Source organism: Carlito syrichta, unplaced genomic scaffold (assembly GCF_000164805.1).
Source record: "Carlito syrichta isolate Samal-C Ts95f unplaced genomic scaffold, Tarsius_syrichta-2.0.1 Scaffold272423, whole genome shotgun sequence".
Lineage (NCBI taxonomy): Eukaryota > Metazoa > Chordata > Mammalia > Primates > Tarsiidae > Carlito > Carlito syrichta.
The window spans coordinates 118791-141564 of NW_007216519.1; the positions used below are offsets into that span (position 1 = coordinate 118791).

Here is a 22774-nt window from a genome sequence, read left to right on the forward strand (position 1 = left end):
TAGTACTTAGGAGTTAATACATAAGATGGATAGATCTTTAAAAGCTGGTAAATTACATTTTATCTCTAAATTAGTAAATATTTCTGAAAATATTTAACAGATTGGATGAATACTATTAAATTCTTTTTATAAATATAAACTGAAATTTTCATACTAATTTATAGCTTTAACAATCATATAGAGGTAGGAACAAATTATTTATAGAAGTATTTTCAATTTTGTATGTACTGTACTAAATTTTTTTGAGTGTAGGGATATGCTTCTATATTTGTTATGCATTTGTTGCAACATTTCTAATATAAACAGATTAAATATATAATATAGAATTCAGTTGAAATTGTCATTATTTTCTTATAGTGCCACTTCAAAACTCTTTTTCAGAACTAGGCAAATAATAATGCTTTATAATCGACAGAAACAGCATATGGTGCCTGAGAGTCCACTAACAATTTTTAGCTTTACAAATATAAAATGCCATGTATGTTTGTGCCGTTTACTATAATTAATGCCTAGTACTCATTTATTCAACATTTATTGAATGTTTATTATATACTAAAATTATTTGGAAATATTTTCTATTATTATGAAATAAAATAGTCTTTTTCTTAACAATAATCCATTCTCAAAATCATGAAATTAACACATATAGTTTCATTTAAGACAAATCCATTCTCAAAAAGTCTATTAAAGGCATCTCCTATATCCCACATGCTTTTCTTTCTCCTGCTGTTGAGGTAAGATGTTTCATCCTTACCCCACACCATGTTTAATTTATTGCATATTAAATTTTATTACTTCCTCTTAGCACTAAACCTTCATTCCCTTTTTTAAATTTTGTTCTATGTTTGTTTTTCCTACAAGATCAAATCTTGTACTGAAAGCTGAGACTTTATTCAGCTTGTTCTCCCTAGTTCCCAGTATTACTGCTTTGCATATAGTAGTCATTCAAATGTACGAGGGGACCTCCCCCCAAAAACGGCATTTATTTATAATAAATTGTGTATTTATTTTTACATGTTTAAACTTCAGTCACCTTCAAAATTCTCTCCATTTGATACAATACACCTATCAACATGCTTTTTCTGCCGCTCAAAACAGTTTTTGAACGCAGCAATTTTGATGCCTTTTAGTGCTTCTGCCATTTTTTTGTTTTACCTCTTTCACATCAGCAAAATGATTCCCTCTGAGGACTTTTTTCATCAGGGAAACAAAAGTCGCCTAGGGTGAGAGTGGGTGAATAGGGAGGGGCGGTCATGGAGGTCATGCCATTTTTAGTCAAAAACTACTGAACACTCAGAGCAGTGTGGGTAGATGCACTCCTAAATCACTCATCATGAAATGGGCAAACGCGTTGAAAGAATCTCCAAAAAAAATTCACTAAGGCCAAGCATAGCCTTCCACAACAGTGCTAGCTAGTATACTGATGCCAATGGGTTCCTAGAACACTTACCTAGCACAGGAAGCCTGTATTATAAAGGGCCTGCCCTCCAAAAGATAATTCTGGGTTTTTCAGGGGGGGGGTTCCTCCCTCATAATTAAATCAAGCCAGAAAAGTAGCTCTTCTAATTTATTATGACCTTTGCCATGACAATTATTAGTCATGATTATGTGTATGAAGATAAATAACAAAAATGTAACTTGGTATATAGTATTTTTATATAGTATGATAGGATTTGAAGTCTCTTATTTTTATGATATTCATTAAAGGATACTAATACTTTTATCTCATTTTAAATAATAATCTTTATTTCTAATAAAAGTGACTGTGCTTTTTTATTTAAAAACAGTATATTTCAAATACTTTGTACTGTAAGTCTCTCTTTTCTAAAATTAAAAAAAAGAAAAAGTGAAATATATATTTTTCATGCAGGGGAAAATTCTCAAGAAAAATCTTCTCCAGTTCAGCTTATACCTGCCTTGGTGAGATCACCATCTTCCCGACGAGGCCTAAATGGGACAAAGCCTGTCCCTCCCATACCACGGGGACTAACCCTTTTGCCTGATAAAACTGATTTAAGCACAGTGGGACACCAAAAGAAAGAGCCTGATGATATTTGGAAGCATGAAAAAGACAGTCTTGTAATTGATCTTTCAGAATTAAATTTCAAGGATAAAGATTTGGATCAAGAAGAGGTTAGAACCAAATAGCATTTTTAATAATTTAAAAATATTTATATATGTAATTATATATAATATATTTAAAATATTTTTATTTTTAAGTTATATATAGTTGGTATTTAAGGAAAAGATCAAGTACTTTTTGTCGCATAACATTTCTTATTTATAAAAATATTTCATGTTTATTCTAGAAAATGTGAAAAATACAATGAGTTATTAGGAAGGATATTCATCTCACCAGATCCCACTAGCTGGAATAATTTACTGTTATTACTGTAGTGTTTCCTTCAAATATTTTTCTATATATATATAATACCTTTTAAAGTTAAAAGTATAAATAATAATGTAGCAGTATACCCATTCACGGACCTCTCCCAATGAACAATTTATCATATTTATTTCCTATTTTTTAAATAAATGAAACATGACACAGTTCTCCCCCCAATCCAATTTCTCCCCCTTTTTACCAGAACCTATATTACCTTTTTGTTGTTGTTGTTTTGAGGCAGGGTCTCTCTCTCTCTCTCTCTCTCTCTCTCTCTGTCTCCCAGACTGAAGTGCAGTGGCACAATTCCAGCTTACCGCAGCCTCCTCTTGGACTCAAAGGATCCTTTTGCCTCAGCCTCCCGAGTAACTAGGATCCCAGGCATTTGCCACCATGCCCAGTTAATTTTTGTATTTTTTTGTAGAGTCAAGTTCTTGCTATGTTGTCCAAGCTGGACTTGGACTCCTGGGCTCAAGCACTTCTTCCACCTTGGCCTCCCAAAGTGCTGAGATTACAGGTCTGAGTCACTGTACCTGCCTACTGTCACCACTAATTCATGTTTTATGTATTTTTGTAACTTTATGTTATTACACTATTCTTATGTACTAGTTTATTTATGGTGCGTCCATACAGTTGATTTGGGCTTATTACCAATCTTTTGCTATTGTAAACAATGCTCACTTAATGTACTTCAACCTGTCCTTTGTGCAAATGTATATATCTTTATGAAATTGAGCGAGGCGCATTGGTTCATGCCTGTAATTCCAGCATTTGAGGAGGCTGAGGTGAGATAATTGCCTGAGCAACATGGCGAGACATCATTTCTACAATAAATGAAAAAGTTAGCTGGGCGTGGTGGTGTGGGCCTGTAGTCCCAGCTACTCCAGGGATTGAAGTGGAAGGATTACCTGAGCCCAGGAGGTCAAATCTACAGTAGCCATGATCGTGCCACTGCACTCCACCCTGGGCAACAGAATGAGACTCCAACTTAAAAATAAAACAAAACCAAAAAAAAAGGAATTGAGATCATATTGTATACTCATCTTTGAAGCCTAGATCACTTTGTTTATGCTATAAAATGTGTTGCTAATGTGATAATTCTGTGCATACTAATTATGTCAGAGAAAATAATGTGGTTGCTGTATTACTTTGGATTCAGACTATTTCCATAGATAGCTCTTTTTAATCATTTCACTTTGATGTCAGGTTTTGAAGAAATGTTTTACATTAAATATATAAGTGAAAAACACTCAACTATATTATTATATGGTTTTGTTTTACATGTTTTTTGTTGTTGTTTTTTAGAGACAGAACCTTGCTCTGTTGCCCAGGCTAGAGGGTAATGGTACCATTATACCTCACTGCAACCTTGAATTCCTGGGCTCAAGTGATCTTCCTGCCTCTGCCTCCTGTGTAGCTGGTACTACAGATGCACACCACCACTCCTGGCTAATTTTTTTTCATTTTTTGTAGAGATGAGGTCTTGCTATGCTGTCCAAGCTGGCCTGGAACTCCTGGGCTCAAGTAATTTTCCCACCTCCGCCTCCCAAAGTGGTAGGAATATAGGCCTGAGCCACCACGCCCAGCGATAGTCTTGTTTTAGGTTGTTTTTAAAATATAAGCATCATATAATTATAGTTTGCTCAGTAAAATAATACTAGTTCATATTCATTTAAAAAGTGTTTCTTTAACATTAAAATGTGTAATACTAACTTATAAAGTACCAGAATTGGTTCTTTTTTTTTTTTTTTTTTTTTTTTGAGTCAATGTGTCACTCTGTCACCCAGACTGGAGTGTAGTGGCATGCTCATGGTTACTGCAGCCTCAACCCTGCTGAGCTCAGGCAGTCTTTCACCTCAACCTTCCACCTTACCTCAATAGCTGGAACTACAGGTGTGTGCCACCATGCCTGGTTAATTTTTTTTATTTATTGTAGAGACAAGGTCTCGCCAAGTTGTCCAGGCTGGTCTCAAACCCTTGGGCTCAGGCAGTCCTCTCGCCTCTGCCTCCCAAAGTGCTGGGATGGCAGACATGAGCCACCACACCTGGCTGGGTTCTTAATAAATTAGTCACTCCAGCCTTTAACTGCTTATGAAATCTTTCTTTGATTTTTTTTCCAACTCCTTTATATTTCACTTGTGCTAGGAAGGGAATTCATTTGAAGGGAAGAAACATAGAAAAGGTGTTTTTCTACATAACCCCAAAATTTCGCCTGATTCTATACAATTTTGCATTATTTCTATGATAACCTAAAAATTGTGCTTTTTCTTTTATTGGATAATTGAAAGATGAGTTTCTTTTATATAATTATTAGTAAATACAAGAGATACTATTGTATTCAATCTTCCAAGCATTTAATAGAGAAGTGACCCTACTATTGCATCAACCAAAATCATTGTTGAAAATTACTTACTCTGCCTTATAGTTGCTAATATGACATTTCTTATTTATTATTTTGAGTGAGCCACTGTTTTTATTCTTTGGTGTGAGTTGATTTTAAGAAAGGTATACATTTTTATAGTTCTTACTAAGGTATCAAGCACTCTTTTTTGTGATTTTGCTTAATCTTTACAGCAACTCCCTGAGTTAAGATAATATCTATTATGTTTTTTGTTTGTGTGTGTGTGTGTTTTACAGAAGGGGCTCAGAGATGTTATATGTCTTCCTCAGGGTCAGAAAGTAAGTGGTAGGGCTAGGATTCAAACTCAGTTCGCCTAACTTCATATTCAGTATGATTTTCACTATCCTACTGTGCTGTAAGCCCATTAAGGGGTTTGTTGAATCCACCTTCCAAGTACGAATACTATAGACATTTATGGATGTCTTCATTAATTGAAGACAGATACTTTCATTAAATACTTAACCTTATAAATGAAATGTAAACAGAGCAGTTGTGTTCCTTAATTGTTCTATGTTCATTGATATATTAGCCTCACTGTATTAGTTTATGGTAACAGTTTCTATTCTGTATTTCTAAAAACACTTGGCTTCAGAAGTTACATACAATGGTCTTTTTTATCCTGAACTCTAATACTTGCAAGATGGATGTAAACTTCAGATTTTAGGAAACTGATTACTTTTTGTTAACCTTCTCCTAGAACTTCTAAGTAGCCACATCAGCACACCAGTGATCTAAAATTAGCTGTACCTCTGTGACTTCAACTCTGGTGTCTACCATTTGATTCAGTGAGTCATTTATTAAGAAACAAATTAATACTATATTTTTAGTCATTGTGCCCAGTACTACAGATCATGGTGAACAATAACCGAGATTCTCTCAAGGAGTTTACATCCTAGCAGGTTGTTTATAAATACCCAAGGGATGAAATCTGTGTATTTATACGTTGTACATGTACATTGGCATTCATCTTGTGAGTACTAGGTTGGGGAGTGGTTTGCTTAGGTACAGTTAGTGGAGTTTAAAATCTAGGGATAACTTTTACCAACGTAAGGAATTTACATTATCTCATAAAGTTAATTGATTTGTTTTTTCTTAGATGCAGAGCTCTCTTAGGTTCCTTCGTAATAGTGCAGCTAAGAAAAGAGCAAAACTGAGTGGTAGTACTTCTGATCTTGAAAGTCCTGATTCTGCAATGAAGCTCGACTTGACTATGGACTCTCCATCTCGGTCTTCCTCTCCAAACATCAGTTCTTACAGTGAAAGTGGAGTTTACAGCCAAGAATCATTGACTTCTTCTCTGTCTACAACTCCCCAGGGGAAGAGAATAATGTATTTTAATTTTTGGCATGTTAAATGAATGCTCATCTCTAATTTGTGTTCTAAACCCCTAATTCCATATTTGGAAAACACTTAAAACCATTTATTTTTTTCATTTTTAAAATGTTAAAGAAAAATTTAACAGACAACAGAAAAGTTTACAACTTGACTTTGGTTTAAGGTGGGGTTGGAAAGAGAGAACACAACCCCAGGTATAACCTAGAGCACCTAAATTAATACAAACCCTTTTCCTAAAGCCCCTGTTCTTTCTATCTAAGATCTACTCAATTTTTTTTGTCCTTTAGTTCTTTTCTTGATCATAGATTGACTCTTTTACCACTGTACCTATAGCTAATATTACTGCTTTCATTTTAAACTCAGCACCAATTTCTCTTAATTTATGGATAATTTCTACCCAGCAGTTATCCTTCTATTTCTTGCATCTTATTTCCATGATTTCATAGAAGTTTAGAACTCTGTGCCATAGCTCTCACAGCCTTCTCAGAAGTCTCTCTATAGGAATAATGCTGACCATCCGACACCAACAGAAAATTATTTTTCAGCATAGCAATTGGGTCTAGATTACCTCTATAGCCTGTGAGTCTTAAATCTTAACCTCGCTTAACTGCTGAGTGATCCCACTGTGATTTCTGGGCATCTCTGTGACCCTACTGCAGGATTTTGGGGGAATCCCTTCCACCTTTATTTGGACAAAAACCTGGGAGTAATATTTTCAGGACATAGGGTAGGTGTGTATTTAACTTTTTGAATAAGTGCTAAACAGTTTTTCAAAATGGTTGTGTAAATTTTCACTCTCACAAGCAGTGTGAGAGTTATAGTTGTTTCACATTCTTGCTAACATTTGATGTGGTCAGTCTTTTAAATTTTATTTTCCTTTCATTTTATCCTGAACCAGAAGTAAATATTTAAAATTAAAATTAATATCACTTAAGTGAATTGGAACTTCTAATAAATGTAGGTAAATAGAGATTGCATAATCAAAAGAGAAGTAGTGTTCTAATAACTTTAATAGAAGAGGGTGTTTTATTTCAGCAGTTCACAGAATTAAACTGAATCTTTGTGTCCCATTCTTAGAAGTTTGTTTCAGCCCATGATTTTTCTCTTTCACATTTTTAATTTAAATAGCAGCTTTTTTTGCACTTGGAAATTTTTTTCTTACAATTTCTTTGTTGTAATTACCTAAGTAGAATAATACAACATATTGCAAAATGAATTTGGAGAAGTGATAGGGACCAGTGAAGTAACTGTTCTCATCAAGTTATCAGATATTTAAAATATATATATTTAGCTTTTAGACCTAAGTTCCCCTTTGATCTCTCATGAAGATTAAATTTTGTGATATATACTTCTACAGTTGCAAAGTCATATAATAATTTGGAACCTAATTGGGAGGGAAAGTTTGTTATAACATTCAGCATTCACTATTTCCTGTATTGTCTCATAAAGTTATTCTCTTCAGATACTGACTTCTGTGAGAAGGTAGTTCAGCACACCCTCATTTATGAACTGAATTAGCTTTAATGAATTTAGGATTTCCATTTAAGTTTAATAGCTTTAGAATAGTTCTTAACCAGCTTGCATCCAGATTCATGGCCAAAGAAAGCCACTACTACTTGATGCAAGGCTTTTATCTTTAGGAAGATTAGAGAGGAAAAATTGTTGAAGCCCACCCTTTTAGAGACTGAAATTTTTTTCTTTCATCCAAGTCAAATACACCCAATATAAATGTAAGTTCATAGTAATCTATTCTAGAGAAATTACTATTTCAAAATATTTAACAGTGATTTCTCACTAGGCCCATTGATAAATATGCCTACTCAACCACTAAGAATTGTACGTCTTTGTAAAATCTCTTCTTCATAATCTCTATCACCAACTTACCAACATTATAACACTTTACGATTTAAAACAGTTCTCTTTCACACTCACACTCAGACTTAACATTCCCCTATTATCTTTCTTTTCTTTTTTTTTTTTTGAGTTGGAGTCTCATTCTGTCACCCAGACTGGAGTGCAGTGGCCACTTCCGGCCACTGCAGCCTCGACCTACTAGGCTCCAGCGATCCTTCCACCTCAGCCTTCTGAGTAGCTGGAACTACAGGCATGCGTTACCACACCCAGCTCATTTTGATTTATCGTAGAGATGAGGTCTTGCCAAGTTGCCCAGGCGGGTCTCGAACCCGCGGGCTCAGGCAATCCACTCACCTCAGCCTCCCAAAGGCATGGGATTACAGGCTGAGCCACCGAGCCCGGCTTTTATTGTCTTTCTTTATGAAACAAGGCCTGTAGGCCTTTGTAATGTCAAGAAAGTACAGTAAAGAATAATCTAAGAAGAAAGAGCCATTTTCTAAACTCTCTTGTTGCTGATCTCTTCTTTATAATATAGTCAAGTCTCTATTTTTGTGTAATCATATATGAGGGTAGGTAGTATTATTAGGTAATTAAGAATCATTTGATTTGCTTTTGGAATGGGCTCTATTGGATCAGGTTTTGGTGTTTTTTTAATTTGAGTTATGGTCTCACGCTGTCACCCAGGCTGGAGTGCAGTGGCATACTTATGGCTCACTGCAGCCTCCACCTCCTGAGCTAAGCAGTCCTCTCACCTGAGCCTCCTGAGGAGCTGGGACTACAGATGTGCACCACCACACCTGACTAATTTTTTTATATTTTGTAGAGACGACGTCTTGCTATGTTGCCCAGGCTAGTCTTGAACACCTGGGCTCAAGCAACTCAGCCTCCCAAAGTACTAAGATTATCAGATGTGGAGCTACCATGCCAGACTTTTTTGTTTTTAATTGGAGTCTCACTCTGTTGCCCAGGCTGGAGTGCAGTGGCACGCTCATGGCCACCCCAGCATTGACCCTTCGGGCTCTGGCGATCCTTCTGCCTCAGCCTTCCAGGTAGCCGGAACCATAGGTGCACACTACCACACCTGGGTAATTTTTTATCTAACTGTAGAGACGAGGTCTTGCCAAGTTGTCCGGGCTGGTCTCGAACCCTCGGGCTCAGGCAATCTGCTCGCCTCGGCCTCCCAAAGTTCTGGGATTACAGGCTGAGCCACTGAGTCCAGCCTTTTTTTTTTTTTTTTTTTTAACTCACCCAGGGATCATACAGTACGAGTCAGAGAGTCATTTCCTATGGCAGTCCTCATAAGAATTGACCATAGGTTTAAAAGGTTGGAAGTTCAAAAAGTAAATTAAGAATAACAATTTAAAAATACTGTTAGCCATAGTTTTTCATACTTATTGCTGCCTTATTATCTAAAAGTTTACTGAGTCAATAAAAAGAATAGAGAATGTGTGATATAACTATTGAACAGCTTTAGATCTTAATGTTTATTGAAATTGTTTTGTTTCATTGCAGGTCAGACATATTTCCAACATTTGGATCAAAACCTTGTCCAGCAAGAATTTCTTCTGGAAAGAATAAAAACCCGAATATTGCTGAACAAAGCTCCAGTGCAGGTATTCTGTGACTATTTATAAAAATAATGTATACAAAGTATGATTTGTAAGGGTTGTTTTTTGTAGTTACCAATTAAGATCAATCATTTTTTAATTCCTTAAAAGGCCATTGTGCCAGGCACAATGGTTCACACCTGTAATCCCAACATTTTAGGAGGCTGAGGTGAGAAGATTGCCTGAGCCCAGAGGTCTGAGACCAGCCTGGCAACATGGCAAGACCTAATTTCTACAGTAAATCAGAAAAATTAGCCAAGCATGGTGGTGTATGCCTGTAGTCCCAACAACTTGGAAAGTTAGGCCAAAAGGATTGCCCGAATTCAGCAGATTGAGACTGCAGTTTCTGTGATCACCGCACTTCAGCCTGGGCAACAGAGTGAAACTTGAACTAAAAAAAAAAGGCCACTTTCACAAGAATAAATATTGTATTATTTTTTGAGAGAAAAAAATACCTGAATCATTGTTCTCCTTTTAAGCTCATTGGTATACCTGTGCCTGGCTACCACAACCAGATATTTCAATTTGGGTAGTGTGGGGTGTGACCTGGCTGTGAGGAGTTTTGAAAACTCCCCAGATGATTCTTTGGTTTTTTTTTTTCTTTTGTTTTGGGTGGAGTCTCACTCTGTCGCCCACGCTGGAGTGCAGTGGCACGCTCAGGGCCATGCCAGTATTGACCTGCTGGGCTCTGGTGATCCTTTTGCCTCAGCCTTCCAAGTAGCTGGAACTACAGGCACGCACTACCATGCCCAGCTAATTTTTTATTTATTGTAGAGATGAGGTCTTGCCAAGTTGCCTGGACTGGTCTCCAACCCATGGGCTCAGGCAATACACTCACCTCAGCCTCCCAAAGTGCTGGGATTACAGGCTGAGCCTCCGAGTCTGGCCTACCCAGATGATTCTAATGTGAAGGATAGTTTGGGAACCACTGGGCATCACAAAAAACAATTTCCTTTAAAAACAAAATGTAACTAGTAGTTAAATTTATGTGTATCTTGTGTTAAGATTTTTTGTGAAGTAATCTGAAAGTCTCTAATTTTTTAATATTATTTCTCAGGAGATAGTAATTAGTAATCAATTAGAAAAATATTTGTACTGTAATCTGCTTAGGGTAGGAATTGCATGTGATTCTTCTTTATGATTAATGAAACGATATTGAATTATGAATGAATTGTAACAAATTGGGATATGATATTTAGTTTTGCATGATCTTAATATAAAAGTCCTAACAATTTTAAGACTATATTATAATTAAAGTATTTTAGTATAACTAAATTTTAGTATAAATAAAAAGCTGTGTATGAATATGATTGTTTGCTAAGATTTTAAATTTTTTGTTCTTAAATGTGTCTTAATTTTATCCCCTCTTTTTAATTACCACTACCATGACTTTAGTTCACACCCTTCCTCATTTATTACCTACTTAAGCTCCTAGGTTTTCTCCCCAGCTTTAATCTCATTCACTTTGAAACCGTTTCCCACATACAAATCTGACTATAATGGCCAGCCTAAATTCATTTAGGATGTCCTTTCATAATGTGGTCCCTGCCTTCCTCTGCAGCCTCCCTTCCTTCTTTAAATCTTGTGCTGCAGTTAAATCAGACCATCTTCAGTACCATATACTATCTCTTTGCAGTTGCACATACTATTTTTTCTTAATGAAATCTGGAATCCACACCACACTCTATTCAGCTGTGAAAACAGTTTAGTTGCTTTCTCTGGGAAACCTTCCCTAAATCAGAAACAAGATTATTACCTCTTTTGTGGTACTATTCCATCTTACACTGACATCTTTTATAATAGTATTGCAATTCTTTTACTTTGCCTCAGCTCTCAGATTCTTGATCCTCAGAGATTATTTCTCTTTGATTACCTACTAATCATGAATGTCTGCTTAACCAGGTATGCTGATATAGTGGCTTGCACAAACTAGCATTAGCAAATAGAGAGTTACTCTGCTAGGCACAGGAAGACACTTGGAGTCTGAAGGATCCCAACTGGAATCCCAGTATTCACACACTTTGCAAGTCACCCAACTGTTTTGAAACTTGGCTCCCTCTTCTGATAGTATACACCTTGAGTATACACCTTGATAGTGAAGATTTAAGTGTATGACATAGAAAAAGCTCCTAGTACATAGTGGACACTCAGTCCATATTTGTTTCTCTAAAGAGAGATACTGACCCAAAGAAATATGTAATCTTACCCTTAATCCTTTTTAAGGTTAATCAGCCTAATCTATTTATAATTTTACATTTATGTAAGATTGAAGAGATATCTGATTGTTAGGTTGTATTTAGTTTGTAAAAATGGAACCCGCTTTTGGAAGAATACCTTTGGAAATGGAAAAGAATAGATTTAGAAAACTTGGATTTGCGTTCCCCTCAGACCCTAGTTATATGACCTTGGGAATCATTTAACTTTTAGTAGAGTGATTGATCTAAACAATAGTACATACTTCTATATGCAATAATTAGTGGTTCTCAAACTTGCCTAATCTTAGGGATCACCTGTGGCACATGTAACGCCTATAGATTCTGGGGCCTCACCTCATACCTCATGAATTCTTCTTTCTGGTTAAACATCTTTAGCAATTTTTGGCCGGGCTTGGTGTCTCAACCTGTAATCTCAGCACTTTGGGAGGCCGAGGTGAGTGGTTCCCTGAGCCTGAGGGTTCGAGACCAGCCCGGGCAACTTGGCAGGACTTCGTCTCTACAATAAATAAAAATTAACCGGGTGTGGTAGCACGCGCCTGTAGTTCCAGCTACTTGGAAGACTGAAGCAGAAGGATCGCCAGAGCCCAGCAGGTCAATGCTGGGGTGGCAGTGAATGTGCTACTGCTCTCCAGCCTGGGTGACAGAGTGAGACTCCAACTCAAAAAAAAAAAAAGTTTGTACCAGTTTTTAACACATAAGTTAGTTACTTCTTGGCACCAAGTTTTAGAAACACTACTGTTATTGAACTCACTATAAGATATTCTTTTAAAAGATTTATTTACTTTTTTTTTTTTTTTTTGGTAGAGACGAAGTCACTTTATATTTCCCAGGCTGGTCTGGAACTCCTGGGCTCAAGCAATCCTCCTGCCTCAGCCTCCCAAAGTGCTGGGATTATAGGCCATAGTTATCATGTCAGTCCTTAATTTACATTTGAGTGTTTAAGTTGATCATCCTTCACCTAATAATTTGCAGCTACTATAACCACAAACTGTCAGATGCAAAATTCTATATTTGAGTCACTATCCATTTTTGTGTGTAGTTCCAGTGTGGACCGTTAGACAATAAAAAAATGTATGAGAAGGGACCTTAAAAAACCTAGAATTTATTTTTTTTTAATTATGTATTCTTATATGTTTAAACTTCAGTCACCTTCAAAGCACTCTCCATTTGATCCAGTATACCTCTGAGATGCTTTTTCCACTGGTCAAAACAGTTTTGAACTTGTCAGTTTTGATGCCTTATAGTGCTCCCACTATTTTCTGTTTTAGCCCTTCCACATCTGCAAAACATTTTCCTTTGAGGACTTTTTTCATGCAGGGAAACAGAAAATAGTCACCCAGGGTGAGATCAGGTGAATCCACAGGGTGGGACATGGGGTCATGTCATTTTTGGTCAAAAACTGCTGAGCTTGGTGTTGACAGGTGAGCTCATAAATCACCCATCATGAAATGGGCTAATGCATTGAAAGAATCTCCAAAAAAACGCACTGAAGCCAAACACAGCCTCTACAACAATGCTAGCTGATACACTGATGCTGATGAGTTCCTAGAACACTTACTTAGCGGGGGATGCCTGAACTACAAGGGGCCAGCCCTCCAAAAGATAATTTGGTTTTTGGGGGGTACGCCCTCGTACTTTGTTTTTTAATAATGTTGTATCTTAATAAAAGCAGGATGGTGGGAAAGGAGGTATATTGTGTGTGGCACCTGAGCTAGAAAAGACTGTAGAATAAAGGGCACTAAGTCCATAAAAAAAAGATTCAAGAAATATTTGATAATAAATGATAGAAAAATTGTGAAAGTAACATAGATCTCTTTCTAAATTTTTAGTTGTGAGTATTAATTCATAAAGTAAGACTCAAAGATACTGGCTTTGGATGGACATGTTTTCTGTTAATATGTGATACTAATTCTGTAGGTGAAAAGTTTACTACAACAACATTCAGGAAACTTAGCACAATTTGCTGTAATAGGTAGTGGTAGAATATATGGAAACCTTTACGAAAATACCGTATAACTTTTAAATAATTATTTTGTAGTGGTAGAATATATGGAAACCTTTACGAAAATACTGTATAACTTTTAAATAATTATTTTGTTTCTGTCTTCAAATATTCTTTATTCTGAGTATTATCATTTTATGTTTACCAGTTAAACCATAATAAACTTACAGAATTGACTTGCTTACTGAAAACAAGCAAACCAAATATATAAAATACTAAAGTAGATGGGCTCAGCGGCTTTGCGACTATATCCCAGTACTTTAGGAAGCCAATGTAAGAGAATCCATTGAGACCAGGAGTTTAAGACCAGACTGGGCAACATAGTGAGACCTCATCTCTACAGAAAGTCAAAAAAATTTGCCAGGCGTAGTGTCGTGTGCCTGTAGTCCCAGCTTCTCAGGAGGCTGACGTGGGAGGATTGCCTGAGCCCAGGAGTTCGAGGCTGTGGTGAGCCATGATCTCCCTGCTGTTCTCCAGCCTCGGCAACGGAGTGAGACCCTGACTCAAAAAATAAAAATAAAAATAATTAAAATCCTAAACTATTAGCAACTTAGTTTGAGAGAATGCTAAATTTAATTAAGAATATCTGACTTCTCTTATAGTCTGACCTGCTCAGGAGTCTGAGATAGGAGGGTCCTTGGAGCCTAGGAGTTCAAGGCTGCATGCAGTGAGCTATGATTGGGCCACTGCAGTCCAGCCTGGGTGACAATGCAAGACCCATTTCAAAAAAAATGTGAATTAAAATTTTTGTTGTTTGTTAAAAGGAGGTCTACATTAGGATTTTGCTTTTTTCTAAATTACAAATATAACATTTAGGTATTTAAAATATATTAGGCACTGTACTGAGCTCTTTTCATGTATGTTCTTCACTTGATCCTGATAACAGTTCTAGAATAGGTCCTACAGTTATACCTATTTTTTAAATAAGGTGAAGTGTCTAGCCCAGGTTTTCTCAGCCATTGAAGGGACAGTGCTATGATTTAAATCCAGGACACATGATTCTAGATGCTGAGCACTTAATCACTGTGTAGTTTACTGCCTCATCAGCAAGGCCAGTAGGGGCCTAATACATGGAAGTAGGAGAAAGGCGAGAATGGAGTCCATATCAAGCGCATCTCTCAGCCTGTGGTTTTAAAATGTGGGATTTTTAAATTTTTCTTTTTTTAGTGTAAAATTTAAAATGTCATTTAAATATTAAATACTTGTCAGATTCTGAAAACATGTACAGTATATTTTGTTATCTCTTTCAAATATTGCATTTTGGATTTCGTTGTAATTTTAAACCCTGTTTTATAAAATATTATACATAGCTTATAATAAATATTCTTATCTGCTAGTAAGATAAAAAATATGATATAATTTAAAATAGGATAAAGCTTTTAAAAATACTCTAATGTTACAATTTTTAATATGTTACTGACCTGAAATATGTTAAAGATTAAAAGTTGAGATAGAGGGGAGATAAGTACCTACCGTATATTACCCAAATTATTCAAATAAATATTTATTTTATTTTATAGGGATTACACCATCCAGTGTAAGCGTAATTGGCCAACGTATGAACTATGAGTTTGCATGTGGTGATTTTGAAGATGATAGGTCACATGGCATTTCATCTAGTGCTTTAGAAGTAAAAAATAAAGAACACCCCAGACATTATAAGCATACAAAAGGTTAGTAAATTTTATGACAAATTAATTTTTAAGATTGGATATTTCTAATCAGAATCTTCCTTAAGCATACCAGTAAAGAAAAATTAACTGAGAATTCTCAGTTTTGAGGGTTTTCATCTTCCACTTCTGCTGATGTGTTGTTGCTTAAGTAGTTTTGCCAAATGAGAGAAGTTTATGTATGATAAGTTTATGTTTGATTTGTGGGCTTGCCTAAGGAGCCAGTGCAGGAGTAGAGCTGCTGCTCTACTTTTAATTTGGAAAATAGGGAATTCCTGCTGATTTCTAAACCCAGGATATGCACCAAGTACACACACAAATACACACAGAGTTTTTGCAAGACATTTTACCACTAAAATGAGGTGGAGGACATTATATGAATTAATGCCTCCCTGATTTTCTGTTAGGTTGTAACTGTGGAGTAAAGCTGTGGCGATGGCAATGTGATCTCCCTGTGGTAGAACCTTGGAAAGCTTCTTTGTCATCACCAACCATTGTTAACAATTTTCTTTTTTAATTTATTAGCAAGTATCATCTCTGTGACTGCTCTGTCCATTTCTTAAGAGATCCTGTTATAGGTCCTTTTTAAAAACTTCCCTTAGAGTACTTTGAAGGTGACTGAAGTTTAAACATGTAAGAATAAATATACATTTTTTAATAAATAAATTCTAGGTTTTTGGGGGTCCCTCTCATATGTGTAGACAATCAGGACATGAATATTTTGTTGTGAAAGTAACTCAAATTGAGTGAGAGAACTTGATTGGAAAATTTGTTTTGTAAATTTCTTAAAATTTAGTTTATGATGTAATTTAACATCTATGTGGCAGCAATAAATTGTTCATTGTTTTCACAAAAGAAAATACTAGGATTTTTCCAGATTTACTTGTTTTATTTCTCTTGTAAAGAAAATCAGGGACAAAAAAAAATACTTTTCTTTGTAAAAGTAACTCATGTCTTAATACAATTTTTTAATATTCTGTAAAAATTGCTTTGAAGTAATTGCTGAGTATGCTTATTCACTGCTAATGACAGCCTTTAAACAACAGTCATAAACTTAATTATATCTTTTAGCCAGCAGTTAATTCTACTCCAGAACATTACTTCATACTTGTATATCCAACTCTAAACCAAATACCTACTACTATAGATATACCTTGACAACCTGCAAACATGGTCAAAACCAAACTTACCTTCCTTTTCAGACATATTCCTCTTCCTTTGTTATCCATTTTTATTAGTAATATTACAATTTTCCCAGTTATGGAGGCTTAAAACTTTAGAGTCATCTTTACCTATTTCTCCTTGCCTCTTAAATTCAGGCAGTGATCCATCCTATCATTTCCCCTCAGTCTAACTTAATGTGTCTGCTGCTGCAGTTATAATTACAAAAGCCTTATGGTGGCCGGGCTCGGTGGCTCAGCCTGGAAAGCCAAGGTGAGTGGATTGCCTGGGCCCATGGGTTCGAGACCAGCCCAGGCAAGTTGGCGAGATCTCGTCTCTACAATAAATAAAAAATTAGCTGGACGTGGTAGCGTGCACCTGTATTCCACCTACTTGGAAGGCTGAGACAGAAAGATCGCCTGAGCCCAGCAGGTCGACTCTGGGATGGCTGTGAGTGTGGGTGCCACTGCACTCCAGCCTTGGCAACAGAGTGAGACTCCATCTCAAAAAAAAGCCTTCTGGTGAGGCTTGTCTCTTATTAAAAAAGCCTTCTGGTGAGGCTTGTCTCTTATTTTCATCCCTTTTAAATCCAGGCTGTATAAGGTTCCAGAATTTTCTTTCTAAAATACAGTTATCAGCTCTTCTATACTCAAAACCTTGATTGAAACGTAAAATTAACCATTGGGGAAAAAAACAGGCTGAGCGTAGTGGCTCATGCCTGTGATCCCAGCACTCTGGGAGGCCAACGTGGGAGAATTGCTTGAGCCTAGGAGTTCGGGACCAGTATAAGCAACATAGCAAAACCTGATCTCTACAAAAAAATCAAGAAATTAGCCAGGTGTGGTGGCATGGCACACACCCAGCTACTCAGGAGGCTGAGTTGCAAGTATTACCTGAGCCCAGGAGTTCCAAGCTGCAGTGAGCCATGATCATACCACTGCACTCCAGCCTGGATGACATAGTGAAAGCCCAACTCAAAAAAAAAAAAAAAGAGAGAGAGAGAGAGAACAACAACACAAAAACCACCTTGAGTGATTTTATTATTTTCCACAGAATAAAGTTCTAACTCTGTAGCATAACTTTTAAGACTTAATAATCTTGAAGTTTCTTAAGAGTAAAAATGCTGTCATCTTTATAGCCCCATTATGCTTTGTATATTATGTTCAGTGACCACTTGTGAAATTAATGTAGTGGTGATTAGCCAATCAAAACTAATAATATAATAGGCCAATCACAGTGGCTCCCACCTGTAACCCCAGCACTTTGGGAGCTGACGCAGGAAGATTGCTTGAGGCCAGGAGTTCAAGATCAGCTTGGGCAACATAGCAAGACCTCGTCTGTACAAAAAATTAGCCAAGTGTGGTAGTATGCATCTGTAGTCTTAGCTACTTGGAAGGCTAAGGCAGGAAGATCACTTGAACCCAGGAGTTCAGAGTTAACAGGGTGCTACCCTGCCTGTAAAAAATAAAACAAAAAGCAACACTAACAGTGTAGCCTTGGACCCAGTCACTCAAAAATTAAATCCTCAAATAATCAGGTTAAAGTAAACACTGAGCTCAATACCAAAGGGAATAAAAAGACTTCCAAAAGAAATATTGTCAGTGAGTGGCCAAATTGATTTTTTTTGGTAAGAAACTCAGAAGTTTTTAGGATTAACTCTCAAAACCTTCTCCTCTTCTTCCCCTTCCTTTTCTCTGTTGACTGTCCCTTTGAACCTGACCATTTTCTACATAACCTGAAGCCCAGTTAGTGACTTGAGAAAGCGATTAATGGTAGATGCTTGGAGTATTAACAAACTAGATCCCATGAGTTAATAATTTCTCTTTCTGTATTTGAATTAGAAGTAACAAGGAGAAATTATAAAGATATCTGTATGTGAAGAAAACTTTTAACATATTTTTCTATGTTAGACTTGAGACTTAATGAGCAAATCTCTTTCAACATTTTTTTGTTTAGAAGAAAATGCCATGTAAAAATAAATGTATACTAAAAATGATTCTTTAGTATCAGCTTCCCTTATTAAAAAAGTTGAAATACTTAAAGATAACATATTCTTCATCTTTTTCCTTGTGTCTTTGTGAGATTTATTTAATTATTTATTCATGTCTTGGTGACTTATGTATAGATTTTATGTTTGTGTGGACTATTGAGCAAATTGGTTTATTTACTGAGGTTTGCTTCCCTTTGTCACAGAACACCTTTTTGTGCTACCTGTTGTTTCTACTGGTTGGTGTGTCCTGTAAGAGTTCACATTAATTTTGATTATTAAAACTTTACTTAAGAAGGAATATATGGAAAATGATCACCTACATGGGTTTCTTTCTTTCTTTAATCTCTGCCATTTTTACACAAAGCCAAAATAAGTTTATTAGCCATAGCAAGTTTGCAAAACAATCTATTTGCTCCAATTTTTAAACATCTGCTGAAATTTTTAGAAGTATTATTTAGTTAAATTGACCAGTAACTAATTGCTTTTCTTTTACATACCATAAGTTAATTATATTGTGCTTTTTATTTATTTTTTTGGTTTTTTGCCTTGACACATTCACCTAATATATTTTTTGAATGCCTTCTATGTACCAAGCACTGATAGTAGGCTCTAGGAAAGAATGATAATCAAAATTGGACATGGATCCTATCTCTATGAAACTTACAGTCTAGTAGGAGAGAGAATAGTTAAATAATCAGAAACTGAGATAAATGTTAACCTAGAAAAGTATATAGGTTGCTGTGAGATTGACCTAATCTGTTAATGGATGTCAAAGGATTTCCTTCTTCACCCTTTTGTTTCCCAATTATCATGCCATGATTATTTGGTTTCCCACCTCAACCTTGGCTGTGTAAACTCCTTTAGGAAGGTTTCTTTTTCTGTTTAGTGCCTAGTTTGTATGAGGTATTCTAATTGTAAATATTTATTGAAGTAGTGAACATGTGTGAGTAAATTGTAAATTATTTGTATGAAACAAATTTTCAGTTTTACAATATCCTAAAGCACTATGTAATAAGTAAATATTTTTAAATGTTTTTGGACTTTTTTTTAGGATTTACAGGGTCATCATCAAATTCACAGCAAATTTCCAGTTTTGACTTCACTTCCACAAATATCTTATCAGAAGATTCAGTAGTAGTTGTTGGAAAAGGTATTTCAAAGTTGCTTAGCTTTTTAATTGTATATGTTCTTTACACATAAGCAAAACATGTCAATAAACAACAGAGAAGACTGTTACTCAAGTGTGGAGTAGAACTTCTTTTTAAAAAATCTTTAAATTGAAAGAATTAGAAGTACTAAGCTTCACGTTTCTATCCTCTAACAGAACTACAGGAAATTCATGTCAGTAATTTTCAGAGAGATGTATTATGTGACAGCTGCAATTTAGGTACTTCTAAGAGACAGTTTTAGGATAGCTAAGATAGTTTTAGCATAGTTTAAATTCAAATAGTAATCTTTATTTATCAATTTAGTAATTGATATAAATTAATATAGTTATATTATCTCCCATACAAAGTCTAGACAAATTAAGACTGGGCACAGTAGCTCATACCTATAATTCCAACACTCTGGGAGGATGAGGTAGGAGGATTGCTTGAGGCAGGAGTTTAAGACCAGTCTGGGCAACATAGTGAGACCCCTATCTCTATAAAAAATTTAAAAATTGACCGGGTGCGGTGCCTCACACCTATAATCCCAGCTTTTTGGGAGGCCAAGGTGAGAGGATTGCCTAAGCCCACTGCTTCGAGACCAGCCTGGGCAACTTGGCAAGACTTCATCTCTACAATAAATTAAAAAATTAGCCTGGCATGGTGATGTGTGCCTGTGGTTCCAACTACTTGGAAGGCTGAGGCAGAAGAATCACCTGAGCCCAGCGGATCAAGGCTGTGGTAGCTGTGAGTGTGCCACTGCATTCCAGCCTGGGTGACAGAATGAGACTCTGACTAAAAAAAAAAAAAAAAAAAAATTATCCAGGCACACCTAGCCCCAAGCTACTTGGCAGGCTGAGGCCTGGAGTTGGAGGTTACAGTGAGCTATGATCACACCACTATACTCTAAAGCTACTTTCTTTTTCAGTTGAAAAACTAGAATGTGATATATTGAGGGTGTACATTTTACTTTTGTCCGGTATAATGAAATAGAATAAAATTCTGTCTTTCCTAACTTCTCTGCCTGATAGTCTCATTAGGTTAATTTAAGGCCCTTCTCAGATTGACTCTAGCTTACTCTTGCAGACTTATTTTCTGTCATTCCTCTATTTGCCCATCCAGACTAATTTAATCACTCTATATACATGCTTTATACTTGCTTGGCTCTGCATATAAACATCCTCATCTCCTTCTCTCCTGTCTTCAACTCCCAGCTCAAATCCTTGGTCCTTGAAACTATCTTAAACACCCAGCTCATGCCAGCCTTTCCTTTCTATGAATTCAGCATTCATAATGTGCAGTTCTCACTTGATATTATTATCGTGAACTGCCTTCTGGCACCTCTTATATTATTGTCCTGTTGGGGTATTTGATTTTATATTTTATAATTATCTTGTCTTTCTTACTAACGGTATTGTTTGCTTCTTGAAGGCGAGCCTTGTCTTAAACTTTGCTATCTAAAGCTCAATAACATAAATACTTAATGACTATTTGGTGGTTGGTTGATTTCAGGCGTATTTGGAAGTCTAAATTCAGCACTGGCAACCTGCAGCCAATCAGTGATATCTTCTTTGGAAAATGGGGATACATTTTCAGTTAAACAAAGTACTGAACCACCATCAGGGATTTATGGAAGAGCAGTTCAGCAAAGTATTCCATCATATCTTGATGTTGAGAATGAAAAAGATGTAAGGTTATTTTCTAATTATTAGAATAAATTTAAGCTTACAATAAGTCATTGTTTTGTGCATATCAGATGTGGGGTGATGAAAGTATTCCAATTAAAATTTTAAAAATCTTGTTGATATAATTGAAATTTTGATCCATAATTATTTGAATAGTAGTTTCTCTCTTCTCATTAATTAAATGCATTCTCATTCTGGTAATAAAGTATCTCTATGCGTTATACTCTGTGTATTTTGTACTTTATGTGTACTATACTTGTACTTTGTATACACATATGTTTAAGTATGTACATATTCAACAGTCTTTTAGTATATACTCAAATAGTGACAGACTAATATCCTCAGGCGCAAATTTAATTGGATATTAGCACTATGTAGGTCTATCAGGTTTTAATAGTCCTAGAAATATATAGTTTATTTTGTAGAGGTACTTAATGTACAGATAGAGTTATCTAAGATGAAGATATTTTAAATGTCAAACTCTGAATATTTTCAAATATTTCAACTTTTTCATGCAGACTAAAGTTTCTGTTTCAAAATCTACCTATGACAAGATGAGACAAAAGAAAAAAGAAGAAAAAGAACTTTTTAACATGAAAGATTGTGAAAAGAAGGAAAAGAATTCCTGGGAACGAGTGAAACATAAAGGAACTGAAAAAATGGCATCTGAAAGTAAGTGGAGTTTAAGTTTTGGTACTTTTTTTCTTGTAATATTCTAAAGCTGATGAAATATGACTTAACTAAGAATGCTATATGACTAAGAATAGAGTATATTGACCTATGACAACAAAATTTATAAGACCCAGTAGCTTCTCTTATAATTATATGTAACTTATAATAAATATTCTTTCTCTCTATAGAAAAAAATGTTAATTGTTTTTCTTACTTTTAGACTTAACTGTTTTTGGAGATGAAGTGGGGCTATTAAAAAATGAGAGTTCCCCTTTAGAAAACATTGCCTTCAGCCCTCCAGTCAAAGGGTCCAGCTTAAAACGGTCATCATCTTTAGTGTTTTCAGATTCAGGTAAGTCACTTATTTAAATGTAAAGAATAAAGTCACAAATGCTTGTTAAACTGCAAAGATGCTTGTTAAAGCAATAGACAGAACTGACTTCTTAAGTATCAGTTCTGCCCTTAGTTAGCTGTGTGACCTGGAAACAGGCCTCAAGTTTCTGCTGCTATAAAGATCTAAATTATCTCAAAGGTCTAGATTATCCCAAGGATCTATTTCATACTCCCTGGAAATATTTCTGTGTTGCTAAGGAGTTACCACTACCATTTTATAGTTAAGGTAACTGAGATAGTGAAACTGGTTTATATTA

At 35.7% G+C, this 22774-nt stretch overlaps 1 protein-coding gene across 1 annotated transcript in view; it reads left to right on the forward strand.

Annotated features, from left to right (window-relative positions):
• The window catches only part of TOGARAM1 (TOG array regulator of axonemal microtubules 1), a gene marked incomplete at its 3' end in the record, with an annotated part of 57736 nt that extends 35260 nt beyond the window's left edge, over positions 1-22476 (forward strand). Inside the window, exons 5-12 of the mRNA XM_008052319.2 lie at positions 1871-2133; positions 5881-6113; positions 9486-9586; positions 15319-15471; positions 19671-19769; positions 21280-21455; positions 21971-22124; positions 22345-22476. Of these exons, the coding sequence (XP_008050510.1) occupies positions 1871-2133; positions 5881-6113; positions 9486-9586; positions 15319-15471; positions 19671-19769; positions 21280-21455; positions 21971-22124; positions 22345-22476 (1311 nt within the window). The remainder of the gene's footprint in view (positions 1-1870; positions 2134-5880; positions 6114-9485; positions 9587-15318; positions 15472-19670; positions 19770-21279; positions 21456-21970; positions 22125-22344) is intronic.
• Between the last annotated feature and the right edge of the window lie 298 nt (positions 22477-22774).